We start from the raw sequence: 22,784 nt of genomic DNA, 5'->3' as shown, positions 1-22,784 counted from the left end.
AGACTATTGTCACAACACGGAGAGGTCGGTCTGCCACTGAGAGAAGAGACGTGACCCATGTAATGACCGAGGAAATGAGGGAATGGGTCTTTGAGTGCACTTGGACTTTTTCTTTTAGAAAGCTACTTTCAAGACATGATATTGGGTGAATTAAGAAAAGGAAGAAGTATCTGTGGATTAGTGACAGATCATGGAAATGCTTATGTGGAGGTGCTAATGGAAGCAAGAGTCTACAGGCCGCCAACGTGTTCAGGTTTATTCAAATCAAAATGTTAGTATTTTAGTTAGATCAATTGTCCAATTATTATGAATTAAATAAAAAATAAAAATAAAATCTTGTTCCTCACTTTTAACTTGAGGTTGAACTGTCTGTGACCTCAAAGCCATCTTGAAAATAAACTATTAAACAGCTGTTTCAGTAAATCACATGGTCAAGTGTAAATAAAATGAAAATGGGGGAAAATCTAAATTTTAAGTGTTGCCTTAAATTAACTTGACAATTAACGTTATAGCAATATTTTCTAAAACAGAATCATCTGTACATGATAGGATGTTTGTTGTTAATCAGTATTTTACTGGCACCTTCCCCCTTATTTCTCTATTTTTGGCAAACCTTTCTTCAAACTTTCTCACCCTTTTCCTTGTGTTTCTACAGTGTGCTCATTTCCCTGGTGTGTCATGTGTCCCCAGTTTCCCTCTCTCAGTGTTGGAGTGTGGCTGTGTGTCTTGCTGCTATATATGTGGTACGACGCTCCAGCCAACATTTTGCTCAAGGAACATGGCCTGGTTTTTGGAACTTTGCACGTTTCTGTTTCTTTGTGCCTGCAGCATCATTCTCGTTTCCCAGTCCTGTGCTGAGCCTCATCCAGCTCCCTGGTTCACCTGTCCTGGATCCTGTTCTCCCTTTGCCCTGACAATTCCATCCTGGTCTGCTGCCCGTCTCATTCTCCTGCCATCCAGCCCTCAGCATCAAATCAAACTTTCAAAATTCTACAACAAAATTATCCTCTTAAACTAAGAGACTGTTTCTGACTATTTGAGGGTAAAGACTTGGTTTTAGGGCACAGGTTAGAATTAACTTTTGGCAGCAGCTATTTGTTAGTTTTTACCAGGGGGATGGTCCCGATGGTAGTGTGTGTGTGTGTGTGTGTGTGTGTGTGTGTGTGTGTGTGTGTGTGTGTGTGTGTGTGCACTCACGCAAAGTAACTGAAGAATACAACAATGTGAGTGTGAGGAACCACACCCCTGCAGTAGCGAACTGTATGCTTGCGGAGTGATTCACGCACAGTGAAAGGGGTGTCTATACATTTTATGCTGAATCCTGCCTTCCTGCTGAAGACAGTAAAATCTTTACGAATGGCCACCAACTCAGGTAGGATATTTCCTGGTGCTGCTGTTGATCAATCTGACTGTGTGTTTGTGCGGGGGAGAGAGAGGGGGAGTGAGGCAAAGAGAGCTGTCTTCCTGTTCTTTTCGACTATACACTACCGTTCAAAAGTTTGGGGTCACCCAGACAATTTCGTGTTTTCCATGAAAACTCACACTTTTATTTATCAAATGAGTTGCAAAATGAATAGAAAATATAGTCAAGACATTGACAAGGTTAGAAATAATGATTTTTATTTGAAATATTAATTTTGTTCTTCAAACTTTGCTTTCGTCAAAGAATGCTCCATTTGCAGCAATTACAGCATTGCAGACCTTTGGCATTCTAGCTGTTAATTTGTTGAGGTAATCTGTAGAAATTTCCCCCCACGCTTCCTGAAGCACCTCCCACAAGTTGGATTGGCTTGATGGGCACTTCTTGCGTACCATACGGTCAAGCTGCTCCCACAACAGCTCAATGGGGTTGAGATCTGGTGACTGCGCTGGCCACTCCATTACAGACAGCATACCAGCTGCCTGCTTCTTCCCTAAACAGTTCTTGCATAATTTGGAGGTGTGCTTTGGGTCATTGTCCTGTTGTAGGAGGAAATTGGCTCCAATCAAGCGCTGTCCACAGGGTATGGCATGGCGTTGCAAAATGGAGTGATAGCCTTCCTTATTTAAAATCCTTTTACCTTGTACAAATCTCCCACTTTACCAGCACCAAAGCAGCCCCAGACCATCACTTTACCTCCACCATGCTTGACAGATGGCGTCAGGCACTCTTCCAGCATCTTTTCACCTGTTCTGCATCTCACAAATGTTCTTCTGTGTGATCCAAACACCTCAAACTTTGATTGGTCTGTCCATAACACTTTTTTCCAATCTTCCTCTGTCCAATGTCTGTGTTCTTTTGCCCATATCAATCTTTTCTTTTTATTGGCCAGTCTCAGATATGGCTTTTTCTTTGCCACTCTGCCTCGGAGGCCAGCATCCCGGAGTCGCCTCTTCACTGTAGACGTTGACACTGGCGTTTTGCGGGTACCATTTAAAGAAGCTGCCAGTTGAGGACCTGTGAGGCATCTATTTCTCAAACTAGAGACTCTAATATACTTGTCTTCTTGCTGAGTTGTGCACCGGGGCCTCCCACTTCTCTTTCTACTCTGGTTAGAGCCCGTTTGTGCTGTTCTCTGAAGGGAGTAGTACACACCGTTGTAGGAAATTTTCAGTTTCTTCGCAATTTCTCGCATGGAATAGCCTTCATTTCTAAGAACAAGAATAGACTGGCGAGTTTCACATGAAAGTTCTCTTTTTCTGGCCATTTTGAGAGTATAATCGAACCCACAAATGTGATGCTCCAGATACTCAACTAGCTCAAAGGAAGGCCAGTTTTATAGCTTCTCTCACCAGCAAAACAGTTTTCAGCTGTGCTAACATAATTGCACAAGGGTTTTCAAGGGTTTTCAAGGGTTTTCTAATCATCCATTAGTCTTCTAAGGCGATTAGCAAACACAATGTACCATTAGAACACTGGAGTGATAGTTGCTGGAAATGGGCCTCTATACACCTATGTAGATATTTCATTAAAAACCAGACGTTTCCACCTAGAATAGTCATTTACCACATTAACAATGTATAGAGTGTATTTCTGATTAATTTAATGTTATCTTCATTGAAAAAAACAGTGCTTTTCTTTGAAAAATAAGGACATTTTCAAGTGACCCCAAACTTTTGAACGGTAGTATATATTGTGAATCCCATGATTTAGTAAGCAGCGGTAACTTTATCATGCTCACCTGCAGACAAATTCTCAAACTGCACATGCAGCACTCTCTCACATAGGAGATGAGGGGCTGACTGAGAGGGGATGGCAGAGTTGACAGGTTGTTTAAGGGAGATGGTTTTTTAGTCAATTTGGTTTAAAGGGGGCAGCATCGCCCTTATTTCTCGACAAATCACCTACTGGTGAGGTTTTAGGTTATGGTTCTGGTCGGGATTAAGCATTTAGATGAGATGGTGACAGTTTGAGGAAGTGAATAGGGAATGCATGTTGTCAATAAGTGTCCTTGCAAAGATAGAAATACAAGATTAGCGTGCGTGTGTGTGTGTGTGCGTCTGTGTTGGAATGAGGAGAGCTTGCGAGCGCTGAGCGTTATCAGCTCAGTCCGCACCTGAGTCAAGCCACCGTAATCAGCCTGGAACTGTACCAACCTACAGGGATTTCTGCTGAACCTCCTGATTACCACTCCATTACCACTGAGGAAAAACTGCGAGAAACAAGCAATGAACAGCGGCAAGACTGCGGTTTCAAGGCATAGATTGTTTTCTTGTGTTTAAAATCTATAAGTAGACAAATATTGACAATACCACGCCTGGCACAAGGATTAACAATTTACTTAATATGTTTTTGTTACATTGTGTTTTCCAGCCCTTGAGACTACAAAGAAATAACATCCCATCATAAAGATATTACAATTGTTTCTTGGCAGGAAAGGCACTGAATGACCTCAGTTTGAAATGATGTTGTGTCAACACAAGTCAACTTGTTAAGATGCTTAGTCCTGTCAGTCAAGGTTTTGGGAGAAACGTTTTAATGTAACAAACCTAAAACATCCAGAATGAGAGGATTAGCATGTGCACCGTTGTAGGGCTGACACACACACACACACACACACACACACACACACACACACACACACACACACACACACACACACACACACACACACACACACACACACACACACACACACACACACACACACACACACACACAGAGAGAGAGAGAGACAATATGCAGCTCTGATTATCTTCTCCAACTTTTTTACTGACAACAGAATTCTGTTACCGAATTATATGTCAGCAATCTGAGCAGGTGTTGTTTTGGCATGTGCGTTGCATTTGTGAAACTCCAAACTCTAATGTTTGTGCATATGCTTGCAGGTGTGTGTGTGTGTGTGTGTGTGTGTGTGTGTGTGTGTAGGTGTATGTGTGTTTGTGCATTTGCCAACAGAACTATAGCAAGCTGACTCAGCCTCAACAGTAGCAATCAGAAACAGGAGACTTGGCTAAAAACATAAGCCGGCAGCAAGGTCGGATGCAAACGCACGTACGCACGCACACGCACACACACACACACACACACACACACACACACACACACACACACACACACACACACACACACACCTTACCTGCTATAATGAAAATAGCTGTAATATCTTATCTTAAACAAATTATATGATTTAATTGTCTCAAAGTAATTTGACAGTAAAATAACGAGAGCCGAGCCAAGGATGCATTTGCCAAAGTGTGAGATTAAAGCAGCTTGTGGAGGGGAGGGGGGTCGGGGCTGGAAGGAGAGGGGATGGGGGGGCATAAATATCTGCCTTTTCTGGACACTACCGCTTTTCTCCTCTGTCACTCTCTTTCACACACACGGCGGACCAGCCCACTTCCTTACCAACCCCATCTCTCACAGTGCTGCCCGGACTTCCCACTGCAATTACTTATAAAAACTTTTCAGGGCCGCCACACGTGGTCAGGTTTTTAAAGAGCTGCGTCCCCCTCCTCACGTGGTGCGGGGGGTATTGAGTCGTCACAGACCCCCTTGAATGATCACTGAAAAATAAGGCGGCGTAGACAATAGCTCGTCTTGATGAATTCAATTCTTTCAGGACCCTGTACCGTTGTCCAGGCAGCTCCGGGCAAAACAATCGTTGCTTTGATAGTCCAAGAAACACACACACTCACCCAGTTGCTCTTAGAAACTCCCTCTAACTACTTCCGAATTTGGATCTAAAGATGATATACATCTGACCGGAACTTGGGGTACAGCTCGTTTTTTTCTTCTCAGTCTTCTAGGAAGATCCCATTCCTAGAGTCGGTGGGAGGCACAACCAAGCACGCTGGCCTCGGACACAAGTTAACAAGAAAATGAAACAAACAGAAACAGAAAAACAACATGACAGCTTGAACTGACCTGGTCTGCTGTGGAAGCAGCAATGGTGTTCGACTCAGACATGATTTGATGCTGTGACCCAGTGGTGCTTGTCTGCTGGCCACTGTGGGCTCCTTCATTCACACCTTGCCTTTCAGTTCCGAAGCGAAAGAGGGGGGAGAAAACACAGTATACCCTCCCTTTTGCCCTGGCTTGATTAATGCCTGAATTACTTTCACCTCATTTCATCTGATGGAGTTCTGCTTCCTCTCCGCCTCTCTTGCTCATTCGGCATGGTAGCCCACTCTCTCTCTCCCCACTCTCTCTCTCTCCCCCTCCCATCCTTCTGTGATTCCAGCTCTGCCTCCCCTCCATCCCTCCCTCCCTCCTTTGCGCCCTTACTTTTTTTACTCACCCCTCCCTCTTTCTCTCCTCTCACTCTTTTACTTTCTCTTATTTGCCCCTTTTTCTGTCGAATTTCAGGAATATGCACCCTTCCTCCTCCTTCTCCTCTGTCGTCCGCCTCCCCTCTTTTCTCCCCAGCTCCCACCATCTCCCAAAAAAGACACAGGAAAGATCCACAGTCTTTTCCCTCTACCTCCACAATGAATGGCTCGTTGTCACTCCAGCACCTAGGCTGAATACAGAGCGAGTAAGCAGGGAGAGAGGAGGACCGATGGTGGTGGCGGAGGGGACGTGGGGGGGGGGGGGGGTGTTGAACTTTTACTTTAGCTGGCCCGAGTAAAATGGGGGGAGGTCTGGTGCACCCGTGGGCTACAGCCAAGCTCTCTCTCTCCCTCACTCTTTCTCCCAACAGATTAAAGTGAGGAGACAAAAAAAGTGAGGAGCCCACAAGTGAGGAGCCCGCACGCCTTCCACTGGACTGGCCTGTACGACCCCCCTCCCTCCTCATCCCCCCTCCACACCTCTCTGTCTCTCTTCCGTTTGTTTTCAGAGGCAGCTGCCGCAACTCTGCAGACCACCAACAACTTCCCTTTCAGCGGCACTTGACTCTTCCAAATCCTCGTCCGTCTCTACATCCTGACATTGCCAATGCCCCCCCCCCAACCCCCTTGCCATGTCACACAGAGAGGCCGACCGAGCCAGAACCCTCCTCCTTCCACGACATGTTCACAGAGTTACGCCCTTTCAAATTGAAGCGCTTCCCTCCTGAGCCCCTGTTTTGTTGCATGCATTGTTGTCCCTGTTTACCACCATATGGCTAATGGTTATCCACAACAAAGAGGCCGAGGAGAAAGCGAGGAAGTGAACACACAATGAGGAAAGGTAGTGCGTCCACAACGGGGGCGCGATTGAGAGATCAATAAAAACATCACTCATGCGGCGGAAACCAACACACCGTCTTTCAGCGTGTCACTCAGCGTCACCTCCTCATGACTGGATTTTGGTGCGAGACGTGTCAAAAGTGGACAGGCCATTGGCGCCTGGCCTAATGGGTGTTTGATAGCCGGGGACAATGGCCGCTGCCGCTTGAGTGGAGGCCCTCCAGTTATGTTTAACACAAGATGATCAACGCAGGCAGGATGCCATTCATTTGTCTATCAATTCAGAGGATTAGAATCTCACAGGGGATCCAATAAAAGAATCATTACCATATATCCGCCCTATTCAGGGTGCTCATAGGAAGTAGCGAGGGCAATGAAAACAAGTGCTCTCAACAAATAGTCCTGCATTTACACATTGAGAACAGGCAGATTATTGTTGAGGGGGAACTATTGCACATAGGCAGCTACTTATTATTCCTTCTGTAGAGCCGTTGATATTTGGGAAGATGTTTGTTTAGTTACCTAGTATTAGTTACAATACCAGGGAGTAGTCACGCTACATGCAGCTATGCTACTATTTTAACTGCATTGCCCTGCAGCTTAGAGGGGTAGTTTTTAAATGATGCAACATTTACAGGCATAAAATAGCATTTTTTCCAACTAAATAGCACCGTAGCTCGACTTAACACTACTCTGCTCCATTCTGTCAAACTCCTACACCGGGTGGGGCCCAACAGTCACATGCTGAAGCTAAAAATTTGCCCCATCACACACACACACACACATCCTTTGACAACCAAATACATTTATTTTGTGGTGTAATTAAAAAATTGTCCATAATGATTCATGGTTTTATTGATTGTATTACTTAACTTTTTACGTTTGGCTAGTTTTCTAGTAGTAGTGTGTTGTGAAGCTTGCTACTTTTTCTAACCTAAAAGTTTAGCATGGCTGTAACTCCCATAGAAAATGAGCTTCTTTTGTCACCAGCTACAATTTAAAAGCAGCTTCCTCAACACTGGATTTAACTGAATCTACATGTGGCCTCTGTAGCTTTAATGTAGGCTGTAGCTGATACATGATATGACCTGACCTGAGCTTATCATGTCCCAAAGACAACTTGTGCCGAGTTTTGAGAAAACAATTGAGAAGATATTTGGGTTTCGGTCGGTTTCCGTCATGTTGCCTGGGCTATCTACGTCGACATTTTAAGCTGCGCGTTCCTGCATTTGGGGAAGATATCGGGCTAGGATTATGTTTTTATACATTCAAAACAGAATTCCTCTCAGGTTGGGGACGGGCTCGGCTAATTATCTCTGTGGCTCAATCAGGTTTGTTATTCAGAAATCTAGCAAAACATCAGCACTATGGCAACTACGCAGTTACCATGTTAAGAAATGTGATTGGTCAGCGCAGCCTGAGCTCATCTCCAACAAACTTCTGATGCTGATTGTGAAGACAAAATCATGGAAGATTAAAAAGGGGAAAAAATGCAGAGTAATCCTCTTGTTTACAAAAACACATTTTGTAATCTAGCGAAGCCACTTCACTCACTACAAATGTTCTCTACCAAAAAGGAAGGAAATGTTAATATGATGACTTCTGCTGTAATGGTAAGGAAATAGCTTAGTTTATAGGACAATGAAAACCTTCCAGTTCCCTTCTATTTTATGTAGGGTGGGACTGGGTGTACGACCCAGTACTCTGGTGCTGAGGTGGTATGTTTCGCCCACAGCAGCTATAGCAGGATGCTCAATTTGCCCATTGAAAATATTCCTTACTAAAAGGTGGGAAAAGGGTTTTCAATATGGGTGCACTATGAATCTTTGCAGCACACAGTACACTTCCAGCTTAACACAACACATGTAGGGCACACTATTTGTTAGTCCTCTTCTGCGGGGACCCACTTACTGCAGGTTGTGACCTTGTGTTCAACAGCAAACACAAAACCAACAACAATTTAAAGAAATGCTTCTTTTTGGAAAAACACCATGTGCTCTGCGTGAGTGTTTTCAGAGTTAAACACATGCTTACAGGCCATTGCAGTCAGCAGGTGGTGGTGGGAGTTCATGCTGTGGCTTCTTTGTGACGACAAATTGTCATAGACCTACACACACAATGTGCAACAAGAGATCATCTATTTTAGAGTTGCAACAAAGACTGGAATAATACACAAGCTTCACAACTGTGTGTGTGTGTGTGTGTGTGTGTGTGTGTGTGTGTGTGTGTGTGTGTGTGTGTGTGTGTGTGTGTGTGTGTGTGTGTGTGTGTGTGTGTGTGTGTGTGTGCTAGAGAAATAAACTATGGTAGATCATTAGTTCCTTCACAGGGATCCAGCCACCTCTTACCAACTCTGCCTCAGATGGGTCTGTTAAGGGGCTTAACAACTGCCACACACACACACTCTCTCAGTATGGATGGGGACATTAAATATTTTTAAAAAAGCTTGTTGGGGCTGCAGCAGGCTGTTTGCGGAGGGAGGACGGATTTGTATCGTTAACTAATTGCTCTATTATGTGAGGTCATTTAACTCTAATTAGAGAAGCACAGATGCTGCTGCTGATAATAACACCAACTTGTTCAAATCTCACTTACTTCTTTGTGTAGGCACTTAGCCTGTAAGAGAGAATATCAACGTGCACTCTGAGGATGTTTACTGAATATTCAACAGCACAGAAGCCTGACGATGTTCCTGATTCCAAGAGCCTGAACTGTTCCTGAGAGCACCTCCACCTCCACTTGCATGCCAGTACGTCTTTGCACTGTCCGGGTGGTCCTTAAAGTACAGAGGGACTAAAATGAATTATGTATTCATGTCTGAAGGCTTTCTTCTTAACAGGCCTCGGGGACTGGCTGGATTTGTTCAGCCGGGGTTTACAGCTAATTAGAACAACCGCTGCTGGATTAACAAAGAACACATCTATGCCATCACAGCTCCTTTCACACTGAGCCTGTGTTGTTTATGATAAGAAAGTGTGCTTTAGAAAAAAAAAAAGTTCAGAGAAAACTAAATCTGATAATGGTCTTTTGGCACAACTAACTAAACAAGGACACACAGGTGCCAACTCTCTACTACCCCTATGTGAAGTAACAGTTTTGACTGATGTTTTCATGACAATTTTAGCTTTATTATAAACTATTATTAATCCTCTTTTTAACGTTAGACAGAGAAGTCAGTGTTTGTCTATTAAGGATGAATGTATAGTTTTTTTTAAGTAGTGTGACTTGTGGTCCTGCTCAGCGTACTCTAACTGTGTTGTCCCCTTTTGATCAGTAAACTAAGCTAATCAGTAAAAATGGAGAATGACACTAGCAAGCAAAGCTACGCTGATTAGATAGATAATCATGATGCTGAAGCAAGAGTCTTCGAAGGTTTTTCCTATACTTGACATTGATTGGATAGTACACGAGCGTGCATCTCACGTCGACGTGTTACCAATTCAGCTATTGTAGTTTCTATTTTCTAATTGCAAAGAAAGAAACCGGAGTCTTTGAATGAAGAAAATGAATGAACCAGTTAATTTTGTGAATTACGTTGCCACTGTAATATCATTATGATTTTACTACCAGCAAAATGAACTTCCTCGTCATTCAAACATTAAATTGTTGGAGGTGAAGACTCTAAGCAATCCTGCCGCTTCACTTCTTTTTCTTCTATTGTTTCATGCCATCTCAACTTCCTGCAATTGGTCCGAAAGTCGGAACTATACACAAAATGTATTCACACTGCAAACGACCAAAACCCGGTCTAATAGACTCAATTTTGGTCTGTCGGTCTAGACATTTACACCTGTTATTTGGGGTTACTATGGGCAGCACTTTTCCTATGAGGGGCATTTAGGGGGTCAGTATCTTGCCCAAGGACACCTCGGCATGCTGATGGGGAAATGCTTGTGTGATCACCATTTGATGTCCCCCCCCCCCCCCCCCAGTGTAAAGACCAGCAGTGCGGAGGGCAGGCAGAGATCTCCTCTCTCCTCACGGCTTTTCTGTTCATTTCCAAACACACGCCAACATCCATTACATGTGAGCCTGAGGCCAAACACATGCTGATCTCAAATTCCGTCGCTGGACATACATGAGAAACAACACATGATGACTTCCACCGACGTTCAAACGAAAAAGTGAGAGATAAAAGACAGAGAGAGAGAGAAAAAAAAAAAAAAGCTTCCTTTTCCAATTTCATTTTAAGCTTGCACTCTGACAAACCAATATCCCCACTGATGGCCGGAACAAATACGCTGTAATTTGAAGATTAATGCAGCTTAAGTCTCACATTTCCTCACTCGTCCTATTAACGAGACGTTTAAATCGAGCAGGTAATAAAAATGTTCCTGCGGCATGTGGGAGACACGAGGTTTCAGCCACACACCCCAGACGAGGGGGCAGATAAGGTGAGATGAGAAACTTTGAACACAAATGTTGAATGTTTGCATTCTGACATGTTGGTTTAATAACACTGTTAACAGCTGTTCAATTCAATACAAATGATTTTGGCCAGATTTACACTTCATACACAGTCTTTGAAAGAGTGTGTAACTATGGCATCAACACTGACAGCCACATGGCAACTGATGCCAGAGCCTGTTTCTATGTAGCTCTGGTTAAAGCGAATAAGATGATTACACATTACAGTCAGATTCAAACAAACACAATCACACTGAGCTTTGATAGGATTGTTTGAAATAAACTTGGACAGGACGGTGAAAGGTATTGTACACCTTGATGACTTGTTGAAGGTGTAAACTCCCAATATCTGCCACCCACCTATACTCTAACCCGGCGATATTGAAAATGTATGCATTGATCGAATACTAGTGAATAAGTCCTTATCTTGATGTGAGGATAATCTTTATTTTAATTTAACATTACAGAACATTAAATTTGTCTAGCTCCATTTCAAATGCACTACATTTAGGTGTTTCATTTAAGCAACATAGACTGTATATAATGATGGACGACATTACTGCTCCCCAGAAGTGGAGCCAAAGTGTCTTGACTGCCCCTTGTGGCTGGCTGCAGTATAGATTATGAACCCTGCTTCCTCTATGTTAGAGGATAAGACATGGCCCAAACTACAAAGTCAAAATGTACATCTAAATTGTTTTCTCAAAGATTGTTCTAAAAGTCGATTTTCATTTTACCAGGAAGTTTAGTTTTAATTTGATGGTATAAAAGTGGGGTCAAACATCATGATTGACAGCTGAGATTGATTTGTGATTGGTTGAGCATGTGTATTGCTGACACCTGAATACTGTGTTTTACCCTCCCCAATCACTACAGCACAGACTCTGGCTCCAAATGACGTCTTCGGTGCAAAATGGTAACATTCATACCAAGGGTTAGGATTTCATTTCTGGAAAGTGGAAGGAAGTGGAGACGCATTGTCCATCTTTATATAAAGTCTATGGTAAGCAATCAGCAAAAACTAAAAACACAGATTAGTCATTTTCCGTCTGCACTTAACATAATGCATCTTGCACTCCAATAAGAAAACTACTGCCTGGGTCACAGCTAGCGAGCTTTAAACTTCACAATACATAGACGGTGGAGCTCTGACAGTATAAAGAATAATATTTTGGTGTCTGTTGGACCGTGGGGGAGATTTGGGGTATTTTGGGATGACTCCAGAAACACAGCAGAGCATGCAGCAGGTTCAAGGGCTGGCAGAGGAAAGTTAGGGGAAACAGTGACAGGAAGATGCAAATACACAGACACAAAGACACAAGTCGGAGGAAGAAAATTATCTCCTTTCTTTTGAATTCTTTTCATTTCATCTCCTCACTCTGTTTTTCTCCCTTATTTTTCAAAGCACTATCCGTCTAAATTCAAATATCACTGCATCCTTGTGATAGATATATCTCTCCCAGGCCTTTCTTTTATGGGCAGAGACTGTTTCTGATCCAAAAGGCCAATGAAAAACAATTAATTTTCAGTGAAACATTACAAAACTTACTTGTGCACAATGTTGTTTTCACAGACTGAAGCTGACTAGGTTGTCTGCTTTAAGGCCTGTTTTTTTTCCATTGCCGCCCATGCAGTACAAACTAAATGAAATGTTTTTCCTGATATTTCCAAACCAGTTCAAACGATATGACCAGTTAAACAAATCATTGGATTGTGCAACTTAAGCCCACTTTGATGTGAACACATACATACATACACGTGCAACCACCAGTGCCTCACACATGAAAACATAGACACGAGACAAAAAGATTAAACTCAAAAGCAGAGGTCAAGCAAACAGCAATATAATCCCAAAACATTCCAGTCAGTGATTATTGGATTAACTAGAGAAAAAAAGCTGAGAAAACAAAACTCATCTTAATATTAGTATTTTTTTCTTTTCTGAGAAAAAAAGATAACTGATAGGGCATCAGCCTTGGCAGTGGTATTGTAATGTCATTGATTCTTTTTTTTTTAAGATTCCCAGTCCCTTTAGTCTGATGAAGGCAAACTAACAAAAACATGTGGGAGAACGCAAGATGATGTTCAGGTGAATGGACTTGGAACCTATTGTTGTCTTAAACATCAGCTTATAAAAAAGGATGCATTGCTGGATCCCCTTTGATTTATCATTTTCACTCAGGCCATCCACACAACTCTGAAATTAAGACTCTATAGAGCATTCTTAATCTATAAAGAGCTTTAAAAACTTTGACTGAGCACATAAACATTTAAATTTTGAAAGATATATAAAGCTGCCTGCCTCAGCGTGACTTCTTGTCTATTAATATCCATGGATCAACCTGCTCCCACACTGAAAGGCTATTCTCACAGTGAGCCCACAGTCGTGTCTGGGCTCAGCACATCCCCCCCGATCTATATATCTGTCCCTTACAGCAATTAGGTTAATATCGCTTCACCTCTCGTTAGCTCAGCAGGCCTATAATGAGACGTCTAACTGTGAGAGGGGCCTCCAAACTGAAGGAAGCATCGATAAGCCCGACTCCCTCTTCCTTGCTGAGTGCATCATATGAGGGAAAGCTGAGCACCGAGGGTAGAGATGTCCACGGAAGATAAGTGATAAGAGAAGTGAAGGGAAGGCCGGATGGAATAAAGTGAAGGCAAGAGCAGCGAGGAGATACATGTAACTTCACTGCGTTGATGGTTCACAATGGGACATGCACCGCAGCAGCCATATAGCAGAAGAAAAAGGAAAGAGACAGCTCAGTTTTGCAACAGCAGGTCGGCTTTGTCCGGAGCAACAAAGGAAGAAAACGCGTTGAAGCACAGTTAGGAGGGAAAATCTCCCTTTCTTATTCAGTCCAAAACAGCAAGCTCTTTAATTGGACGAGGGGAAAGAAGAAAGTGTTTCAGAGTGAAGAAACAGGAAGAAGACATCAGCAGCAGAGAGCATACAAAAAGAAACAGAAATGGACCGATGAATGAAAAAAAAAAAAAAAAAAAAGGATGGAAGGGAGACGGGGAAACAAGGTTCAAATGAGTGAGGGATGTTTGTCCGGCAGTCCGGCTGACCTGAGGTGCCCGGGACCTGAACTGGCCACTCTGGACACCCAGGGGAGAAAGACAAATGATGAAGAGGAAGAAAAAAAGAGGGAACAGAGAGACATTTCCAACGCTTGGTTTAACCTGAAGTTTCCACGATAATTTCTCTTTCCCATCCCCCGACCCCTCATCCCTCACTGCTTTGGCTGGGAGGGCCCCAGCTGTTCGGTCTGTATAAATAGCGTGAGGCTTCGGCTCGGACCCCCGGGGAGAACGAGGCTCATCGGAGAGAAGGCATGGGAACAAATCGGGCCGGAAAAAGCACACAACATACACATTTGGACAAACATATGGGACCATTGCTGGGGATGAAAGTGGGGAACATGTGACTGAAGTTGGCCTCACGTGGCAGAAGTCACTGTTGCGCTTGAAATGTGACGAGAGAGAGAAAGAGCGGAAAACAGAGACATAAATTATGACTTCATCTTTCACAACAAAAAAAAGGTGCCAGCGCCTAACATACATGAATGATGATGAATTACTACTTGTGAGGCATCAACGTAAAAAAAAAAAGTGTATCTGTCCATCTATGCACTAGGACGCAGAAAATTATACACAACACGTTGTCTCTGAGGGTCACAACATTTATGCTCAACGTTAGATACGTATGCGGAAATAGAGGGAGCCTTCTACCCATACACTGCGTTCTTTGTCTGTATGTGCGCACATCTTCTGAAAACCTACAGACAAGGACAAAACAGACGAAATGAAGCAGTACAACTAGAAATGCGGGGGTTCAAGGCCCTCTCTTCAAAAGTTCAAGTCAGACGATCATAGTAGATGAGGAAGGCATTTCAACAATGGAAGGACTATTTGAGGTGAGATTTTGTGGTGCGTCCGGGCACAGGGACAAACAGTTACTGCAGAAAAGCTGGGAGGAGATTGGACTGGAGTTGAAAGTGAGTTGGACGGTAGTGAAGGAAAAGTGGAGGATCATGCCAGATCGCTCTGCACTTCCCTCTCGTGGATGTATTGCTCAGCGATAATGCCAACGTAAATGATCGATTGAAACGCACATCTCTTGTCGTACATAAAGGCAAAATAAATGAGCCTTTAGACTGAAAATGATTTATTACTCTTTGAAACTGACTTTCAAACTTCATTCTTGATCTTGGAAAATTTCGGACACTCAACTTGCTGCCTATACCAAAGTCAAGAATAAACCTCGAAACTCAAATTTCAACCAGGACCAGGAGTTTAAATAAAATGAACGTCTACATTTCCATGAAAACCAGACCAACATCCATCTGCCGATTAAAGATCATGTGACGTAATCCTACCTAGCTACTAAATGGACATTGAAGTATTTGTCGACCTTTTTTTCTAAACGTTACATTCATGTCAGACACCAGAGTGTGATGGGTGGCTTTCTCCTCTCTGGTTGAAGTGGGAGCAGGATGTTCAAGAGCAAAAGCTCCTTTCAGACGAGCTCTTCCATAGACGATGTCAGCATCGTGCTTGAAAAGACCCAAGTTACACAGTCAGACTGAATACTGCAGGGATCCAGCAACTTGTTCACAAGTCGGAAGATATCACAGACATATTAGTGAATGAAATAAAAACTGAAGTTATCTGAAGATAATTAATCTTTTTAGTGATCACTTCATCAATGAAAATGTACCTCTACAATTAACTCTGTTAATGGCCACTGTGCCTATCAAATAAATAGCCAATCTAACTATGAATGGAGAAATGTCTTTATATCTGTCTTTCTTTCTGTTGCTCATCTTAAACATTTGTGTGTGTGTGTGTGTGTGTGTGTGTGTGTGTGTGTGTGTGTGTGTATGTGTGTGTGTGTGTGATGCTAATTAAGTGTAGTGATAAAAGCATTTTCCTCCACATAGCTGACGTCATCATTTATGAACAAGGCACATTGCAAAGATGGCTGCAGCCACTGAAAGCACGGAAGACGGCACCTTTTTTCACATTTGATCAAGTAATGTATGCAGCACTGCTGTCATGGTAGGATTAAGTTACACAGTGTCTCATTTACAGTTGTTATTTGAATGTTGTGTATTTTCTTTTTCTTTAAACAGCCATGTATGAGTGAGAAAATTACTCAAACTCATGTAAGACTAACATTGTTATAGAGTCTGTAAACTGTTTATAATATTTTCCAGGCTGATGCAAAAATCTATTTGCCTTGGTTTTTCTTATCTGACATATTACTCCAGAAATGAAACAAATCCATGTTAGAACCATATCAAGGTTTACATCAAATTATTCTGTAAAAATACTGAATGAACACAGGGATCAAATTAATCTACACTCACCTAATAATGTATTAGGTACACTTAGATAAAACTAATACAACACAGCATTGATTTGCAAAATAGATAAGATGATTAAGTGAAATATTGTGTGTTTTCAAAGGTCTACTTTTGCGCTTCATTCATCTTCTATGACAGTGCAATGTGTGCATTTGGGTTTTGAGCTTTGGTTTGACGAAAAGGGTCTGAAAAGGGTGTTTTAGTCTTTCAGCATTGTTTTGATTCTTCTGTTTAAATCTTATCGCTCTGATCATGAATCATCCAGGCCAAGTTTAGGCAGATGATTATCAGCAAAAAAAAACAACAACCTGTAAATCAACAGGCTGCCGAGCATTTAAAGCAGCAAATGAGGAGGGTTAGGGTCAGAGATAAGAGTGAACAATTAACTTGAAGTCAGACTTACAGAAATATGGGGTTTGACCAAGTTTTGTTTTCAATTTAAATCTGAGGGCACAAAGCAAGAAATGTAATTATTAGCCACTATTTTTGTCTACCTACATTGAGCCAAGTGCTGACAGGATCAAATACAGCAAATTACTTTAAAATGGCACATTAAATTGACAAACAAGGATGAGAAAATAGGCTTTAAAGACAAACTAATGGCTTTAGCGCTTTTTAATGTTGTATCTGAACATTCATCATCATTTGAGGCCGAGCCTCCTCCCAGTGCTCATTGACAATCAAGCTGTGAGGATAAACATCATCATACCCAAATATTTGATCACTTAGGAGACCACTGCTGCTCCTCCTTGACAAATATTACTTAGTTTCTGTTCCTCCAACAGCCCTGACATGTTTAATTTGAGTTTTAAAACAGCCATCATAAAATCATCCGCATGAAAACAGCAACTGTTACAAGCAGATTTCATGTCTGAAAGGGGCTGGAAGAGGAGGAGAAAACGGAGAGAGGAGGAAAAGTGATAAATAACACAGGGGAGGTGTGTGACCGAGCAGGAGAGGGCTGTCCGGCCCCTGAGAAAAGCAGACCCCCCCTCATCCCAGGCTTATAGCTGCCATTCAACACTCACATACACATACAGAGCCAGGGAGCAGGTTGGGTTCAAGCGCAACAAATTACCTAAATATGGTTCTGAAAAGGCCTTTGAAAAGAGTTCAATTGGAAACCTTTGAAAATGATAATAATACTAAAAGAAACCGCAGGAGATTTAAGGGCTCCGTTGTGCGGATACAATGTCAGAGCCCTGTCCATAATTTCACTGACTTCAGAGGACAAGGGAGGAAGAGTGTGAAGTCCCCTTTTTCTAACTAGCCTGTCTTTTTCTTGTGGAGCTGGAGGGAGGGAGACCCATTAAAGCAGAAAAAGAGGGGGGGGGAGGAAGAAAATCTGAAAAACGAAATTTTCAGCCTGAGTGGTTTTTCCAAATGAAATCTTAAAAAGGTTCAAAACACAATGGGCTCCTTTTCCCCCCCCCCTCTGTACTGTGTATGTGTGTGTGTTTGTGAGCGTACACGGGGGGTTGGTTAGTGGTGGGTTACCTTTTAAAGAGTGCCCAGCAGTGGACGTGTTTGGCATTTGTGGCCCTTGTCCCTCAATTATACGTTCGCCACAGTAGCTGCCGTTAAACTGACGGTGGGCACTGCCTGTGGCCCGAACGGCTGCGTGTATTCCCCCCCCCCCTTCCTTTTCATTCAGCCAGTCAGTCGAAGGGTGAAATCAGGAACAGAAATCATGTCTGACTCTTCTCCCCCCCACCTGCCCTCACGGCTCTTCCCCTCGCGCTCGGTTCACATCTGTTTGTTGGCCCCTTGCCCCAGAGGCAGTCAACACGGTTGCTGAGCACCGCTGTTATAACTACACTGGCTGACTGGCAACTCGATGTGCTTCGTACATGAGGACAAATAAACGACGGTCAAGTTTCACCTGTAATAATAACTGCACTCTAAATCATGTCAACTCACAGCTTCGGAGGGCGCGTTAACAAAAAGGAATATTTGCAAATGCTCACAGAGATGCTTTTTGAGTGTGATGACAAACAGGGTGAGCGACAAAAAAAACCCATCACATCCCGAGTGAGTCCAAAATCTGCTGCTGGACCACTATTTGGCCTGCACAGTTTTATCACAGTTACAGGGCAAAAGTCACAGTCTGGCAGCTTGAAGTCTCGAAACAGATTGTGTATCCATTATTTCATTATTTACAAAAGGAGCAAAAGAGAGAGAATACTTCCCTTGCATCTACTTTAGTGCATCAAACAGTTTCTGACTTATGTATCTGTGAGGACTGTGAAGATGTGTAATATGTTCGTGTGCTTCTATAGTATTCTATAATGTGTGTATCTAATGTGTAAGAACATCAGTTTTGTTCAGTGTGTGTGTGTTTGTATGTGTGTGTTCTGACCTTGGGGAGGTTGTGGCTGTGGGTTCCACTATTTCTTTCCATTTAGTTTCCACTTCACAGCCAACAGCACACATTAGCCACACAACCTTTGGGAAATGCCGCACGCACGCACACACGCACACACACTCTCTCTCATCCACCCACACACAAACACACAAAGGCTCCCCACTCAGGGGGTACACACGGAGCTATCACAGCATTAAAAACCACACTCCTGTGAATGGTTATGAAGCCCAAATGGCAACAAAAACAATATTTATACTTTAGTATCAGAGCTGATCCAGGCACATTCTCATAAAATGGCATCACTCAAATTCTTCACTGAACTATGTGTTTAAGTCACCTTAGCCTGAAGTGGGGCTACAGTGTGCATTAGTGGTTGGTTATTTTACAACCATCTGTACCAGTATTTCATAACCACAACATCTTATATCCAAATTTAGGTTAATAATGTCCAACACTGTGGATGAAAACGTTCTGCCAGTGTCGAACTTTGATGATGCGCAAGTCTGAGGTGACCTCTCCCTCCATTTGGCCTTAAGAGTGATGGAGGGGCACCAGTGGTCAGCACAGCCAGACACATGAATTCAGCGCTGAGCGGACAAATGAGCGAAACCTGGGCCCAACTCCTCCCCCTCCTCTCACATCCCACATCCATACATCCAGAGAGCAGACATTTTTAAAACAACAAGTGGAAAAAGAAGTTACTAAGGAGTAGGAACAAAGCAACGGCTATCGGTGAAAGCCCTTGCCAGGGCACCATCTGCTCATCCGCTCTGTGGAAGTGGCGGCTTCCAGGGCGGTCAAAGACAACGCTGGAAGATTGAGGGGAAGGGGGCTCCCTTTGAACACTGAACGAGCGAGGAAACTACGTTTGGACAAGAAAGGGCCCCGGCAGAAGGCGACCAGCCGAGCCAAGCGGTAGCAGGAAGCGGGCGCCTTGTGTGTCATGAGATTTACAGTGACGTGTCCATCCACCAACCAACCATCTGGGCCAACATAAATACATTTAAACAGACGGTAAAGAAAAGGGAGCGACTCACAAAAGAACATGTTGAGAAAACACGACAGGAAAGGGCAAACTTCCCTCTCAAAGCAAACGTAAAGATAAGGAGATTGTTTGTGAAATTAAAAAGAAATAAAAGACCAACAAACTAAGTCAGTCCGTCTGTCTGTAGCAATTTATCTACAAAGTGAAAGCCCCATGTTCATTTTGTTGCTGTAATGCTTTATACCAAGCTAGCAGATTTACAGAGCTTGAATTAAAAAAGTTGTGCACTCGGATCTGAAGATTGTGTCGATTGCGTTGGGGACCTCTAAAACAGCCGACATGCAAAGTATGAAAAAAATGTTTGTTTGTACTTTCTTTTGATGAAAAACTTTGATTACAACATCAGTGCAAATAAAAAACTGGTTTAACTAATCTGGTTGATACAGGTCACTTTTGAGGATTCAGAAAGCAAGCTGCAACAAGCAAGTAAACAACCGATTCCAGACAGACTGGTTTCCATAAGACACTGCACTCGTTTTTACAAATCCGTCATTCATCTATGGATGTGCAAAGATTGGAGGAGAAGAAATAGGTAGAAAAGAGCTGAAGAAGAGGAGGCAGCTTGCGATGGGAGTGCGAGGACGAAGAATCGGTCAATAAATCTCACACACAAACTTTCTTTCATTCTTTGTTGACGTCTCTGAGCCGCGACTGACATCACCGCTGCTTCCACTGCTGAGGACAACAGGCCCAGCCATTAGAAGGGGACCAATCACAAGAGGCGAGCTGTGTGCAAGTGTGCAAGTGTGCGTGAGTGGTTGTTGTTGTTGTACAATCTCCCTGCAGCTCTGTACCATGTTTACCGTCACAGATAAGTCTTGTGTGTCTGTTCAAAAGAATCACACAAAAGTAATCTCGGGTCAAAATGTGGCCTTGGAGAGAAAAGTGCAATGACCTTATTGTGTTTGCAAGCACATATAATGTAAATGTGCTTTTCGTCCAGTAGGTAAATACACCCTGCGTGTCACTTATAAAGCAGCTTTATAATTTTGTATTTTCTGCCAAATTAAGAGGACAGACCTGGATCAACGATTTAATGATGGAGGTAAAAAAACTGTCATATTATTTATTCACTGATGGGAAACCTTGAGCCAAAAGAACGTAGCAATCTCAAAGTGGGACTGTGAAAGCTTCTCAAACTACTGATGTAACAGAAGTGTTGCATTTCACACCAGCACAGTGGCTTGTGTAGCATGGCATGGTGTGCAGCACACCTCCTTATGTAGCTTGTAAACATCTGAATCAATGAAGGATTTAAAATGGACTGATAACACATTTTTTAAATTTAACGAACGAACTGAACTGTTTCTAGTTTGGCGATGATGAAAAATAGATTGCACATTTTTCTCTCAGAATGTCTTCCTACTGTGAGGGAAGGTGCTTTCACATACAAAGACCCTCGTGAATACACAGAGTAACACATTCAAATACTTGATACTTGAACTATGATAGTTCAGCCGCCTCCTTGGCCCAGAGTGTGTGATGGAAACTTTTACAACTTGTTTGATATTTTGCAAAACTTCTAAAAACAACAACAACAAAGGCGGCTATATACCGTTTTCTCTACGTTTAGTTAACACTGCTAGGTCTAATTGCCCAGTATGAATTGGACCACAAAGTTCTTGGTATTTGACAGATCGTTGATGTAGACTTTATCGCCTCCTACTGGCTAGACAGGTCGTGAGGAGGGTCTTGATGATTTTTGTTTTAAACAGAGGGGAAAATATCTGCAGATGAGTAGGCAAAGTCTCAAATTATTATCTTGCTACTTATTATTTAAGCACTTTTGAACGCCACAGATAAGAACACCTAAATTCAACTACTTGTGCAGCCATGCAGCAGTGCTTTATAACTTTGCAAAAGATTGATTGGAAATCTGTCACGTAGCTCAAAACTCTAACACAAACATGCAAAAAGTTCTGAAAAAGAGAAGAAATACCTTCTTCCAACCACGTTCAAATGTTGAGAGAACAGAGAGGGCGAGACTGATAACACGCCCCTCCCAATCTCTCTCACACACGCACGCACGCACGCACACACACACACACACACACACACACACACACACACACACACACACACACACACACACACACACACACACACACACACACACACACACACACACACACACACACACCTTAAGTTCAGGCAGCGCTTAGGCATTTCATCTCAGATATGCATCTCAAAAGGACACAGCGGAGAATAAAATGTCATCTGGGAGAAAAGTGAAGCTTCAAATGTGCGAGAATGTCAGAGGAGAGTTGGAGCTCGGAGTTTGTGTTTATCACCGTCTCAAGACGGACTGAAGGGGGAGAGGGGGGAGAGGTGGGAGAGGGGGGAGAGAGGGTGGAGGGGTTGGGGAAGGGGGGTAAGTGACCTGACTGCCAATGATGCCAAACCTCTATTTAAAGCTTCAATAACAGTTGGAGGCCTGACACTGACACATTTACCTCTTGGCCCGGTTTCTTATCAGCAGCCAAGAAAACATGTTAACTGAGATCAGCTTATTGGACAGTGTGAGTGGAAAGTCACTTTGGATAAAAGGAAAGACAAACATTTTTCTTTGTGTGACTTTTTTGGGGACAACGTTTAGTTGATGATTCATGCTCCGCGGGGCACATGGCGAACAGCAGGTGAGGACAGCTCCGTCTAAAAAAAATCATTAACCTCAGCGGCAAACGGCTGAAAACATGTTAACTGTTAGTGGAGCCGCACAAATCAGCTTGATGGAGGGTGTGGCTGGAAAGTTCCCATGAATAAAGTTTAGGTCCTCTTGGGATGATGTTTAGTAGATGATTCATGCTTTGTGTTGCCGTGGTGAGGAGAGCTCTGTCTACAAAATGCTTGTTATTTCTACGATTGTATTGCCTTGTGTAACTGCAGCTCAGATTAAGTGTAGATTGAATAGGAAATTTGAGAGCAAAATCCTTTTAAAAAGAGGACAGTGCACAAAATAAGAAAATAAAAGCCTGTTGGATGAAACAACCTGGTCTCTTGAGCT

The 22,784-nt window shown here is 42.9% G+C and overlaps 1 protein-coding gene across 6 annotated transcripts in view; it reads right to left on the bottom strand.

The window, feature by feature from the left end:
- slc6a9 (solute carrier family 6 member 9) overlaps positions 1-22,784 on the bottom strand; it is a 74,618-nt gene that overhangs the window by 34,859 nt on the left and 16,975 nt on the right. The window contains exon 1 of one of the 6 annotated variants that reach the window (XM_034612788.1): positions 5,656-5,679. The exons of 4 other annotated variants lie outside the window; for them this stretch is intronic. Coding sequence is in view for 1 of the 2 variants with exons in the window: in XM_034612783.1 (XP_034468674.1) it covers positions 5,348-5,389 (42 nt within the window). In the remaining variant the exon portion in view is untranslated. Of the gene's footprint in view, positions 1-5,347; positions 5,628-5,655; positions 5,680-22,784 lie in introns of those variants that run through there. One more of the 6 variants, XM_034612783.1, reaches the window with a different exon arrangement.

This window comes from Hippoglossus hippoglossus, chromosome 17, assembly GCF_009819705.1.
Source record: "Hippoglossus hippoglossus isolate fHipHip1 chromosome 17, fHipHip1.pri, whole genome shotgun sequence".
Classification (NCBI taxonomy): Eukaryota; Metazoa; Chordata; class Actinopteri; order Pleuronectiformes; family Pleuronectidae; genus Hippoglossus; species Hippoglossus hippoglossus.
Note: the sequence above shows the minus strand (reverse complement) of the source record. Positions and strands in the feature narration are given on the sequence as shown.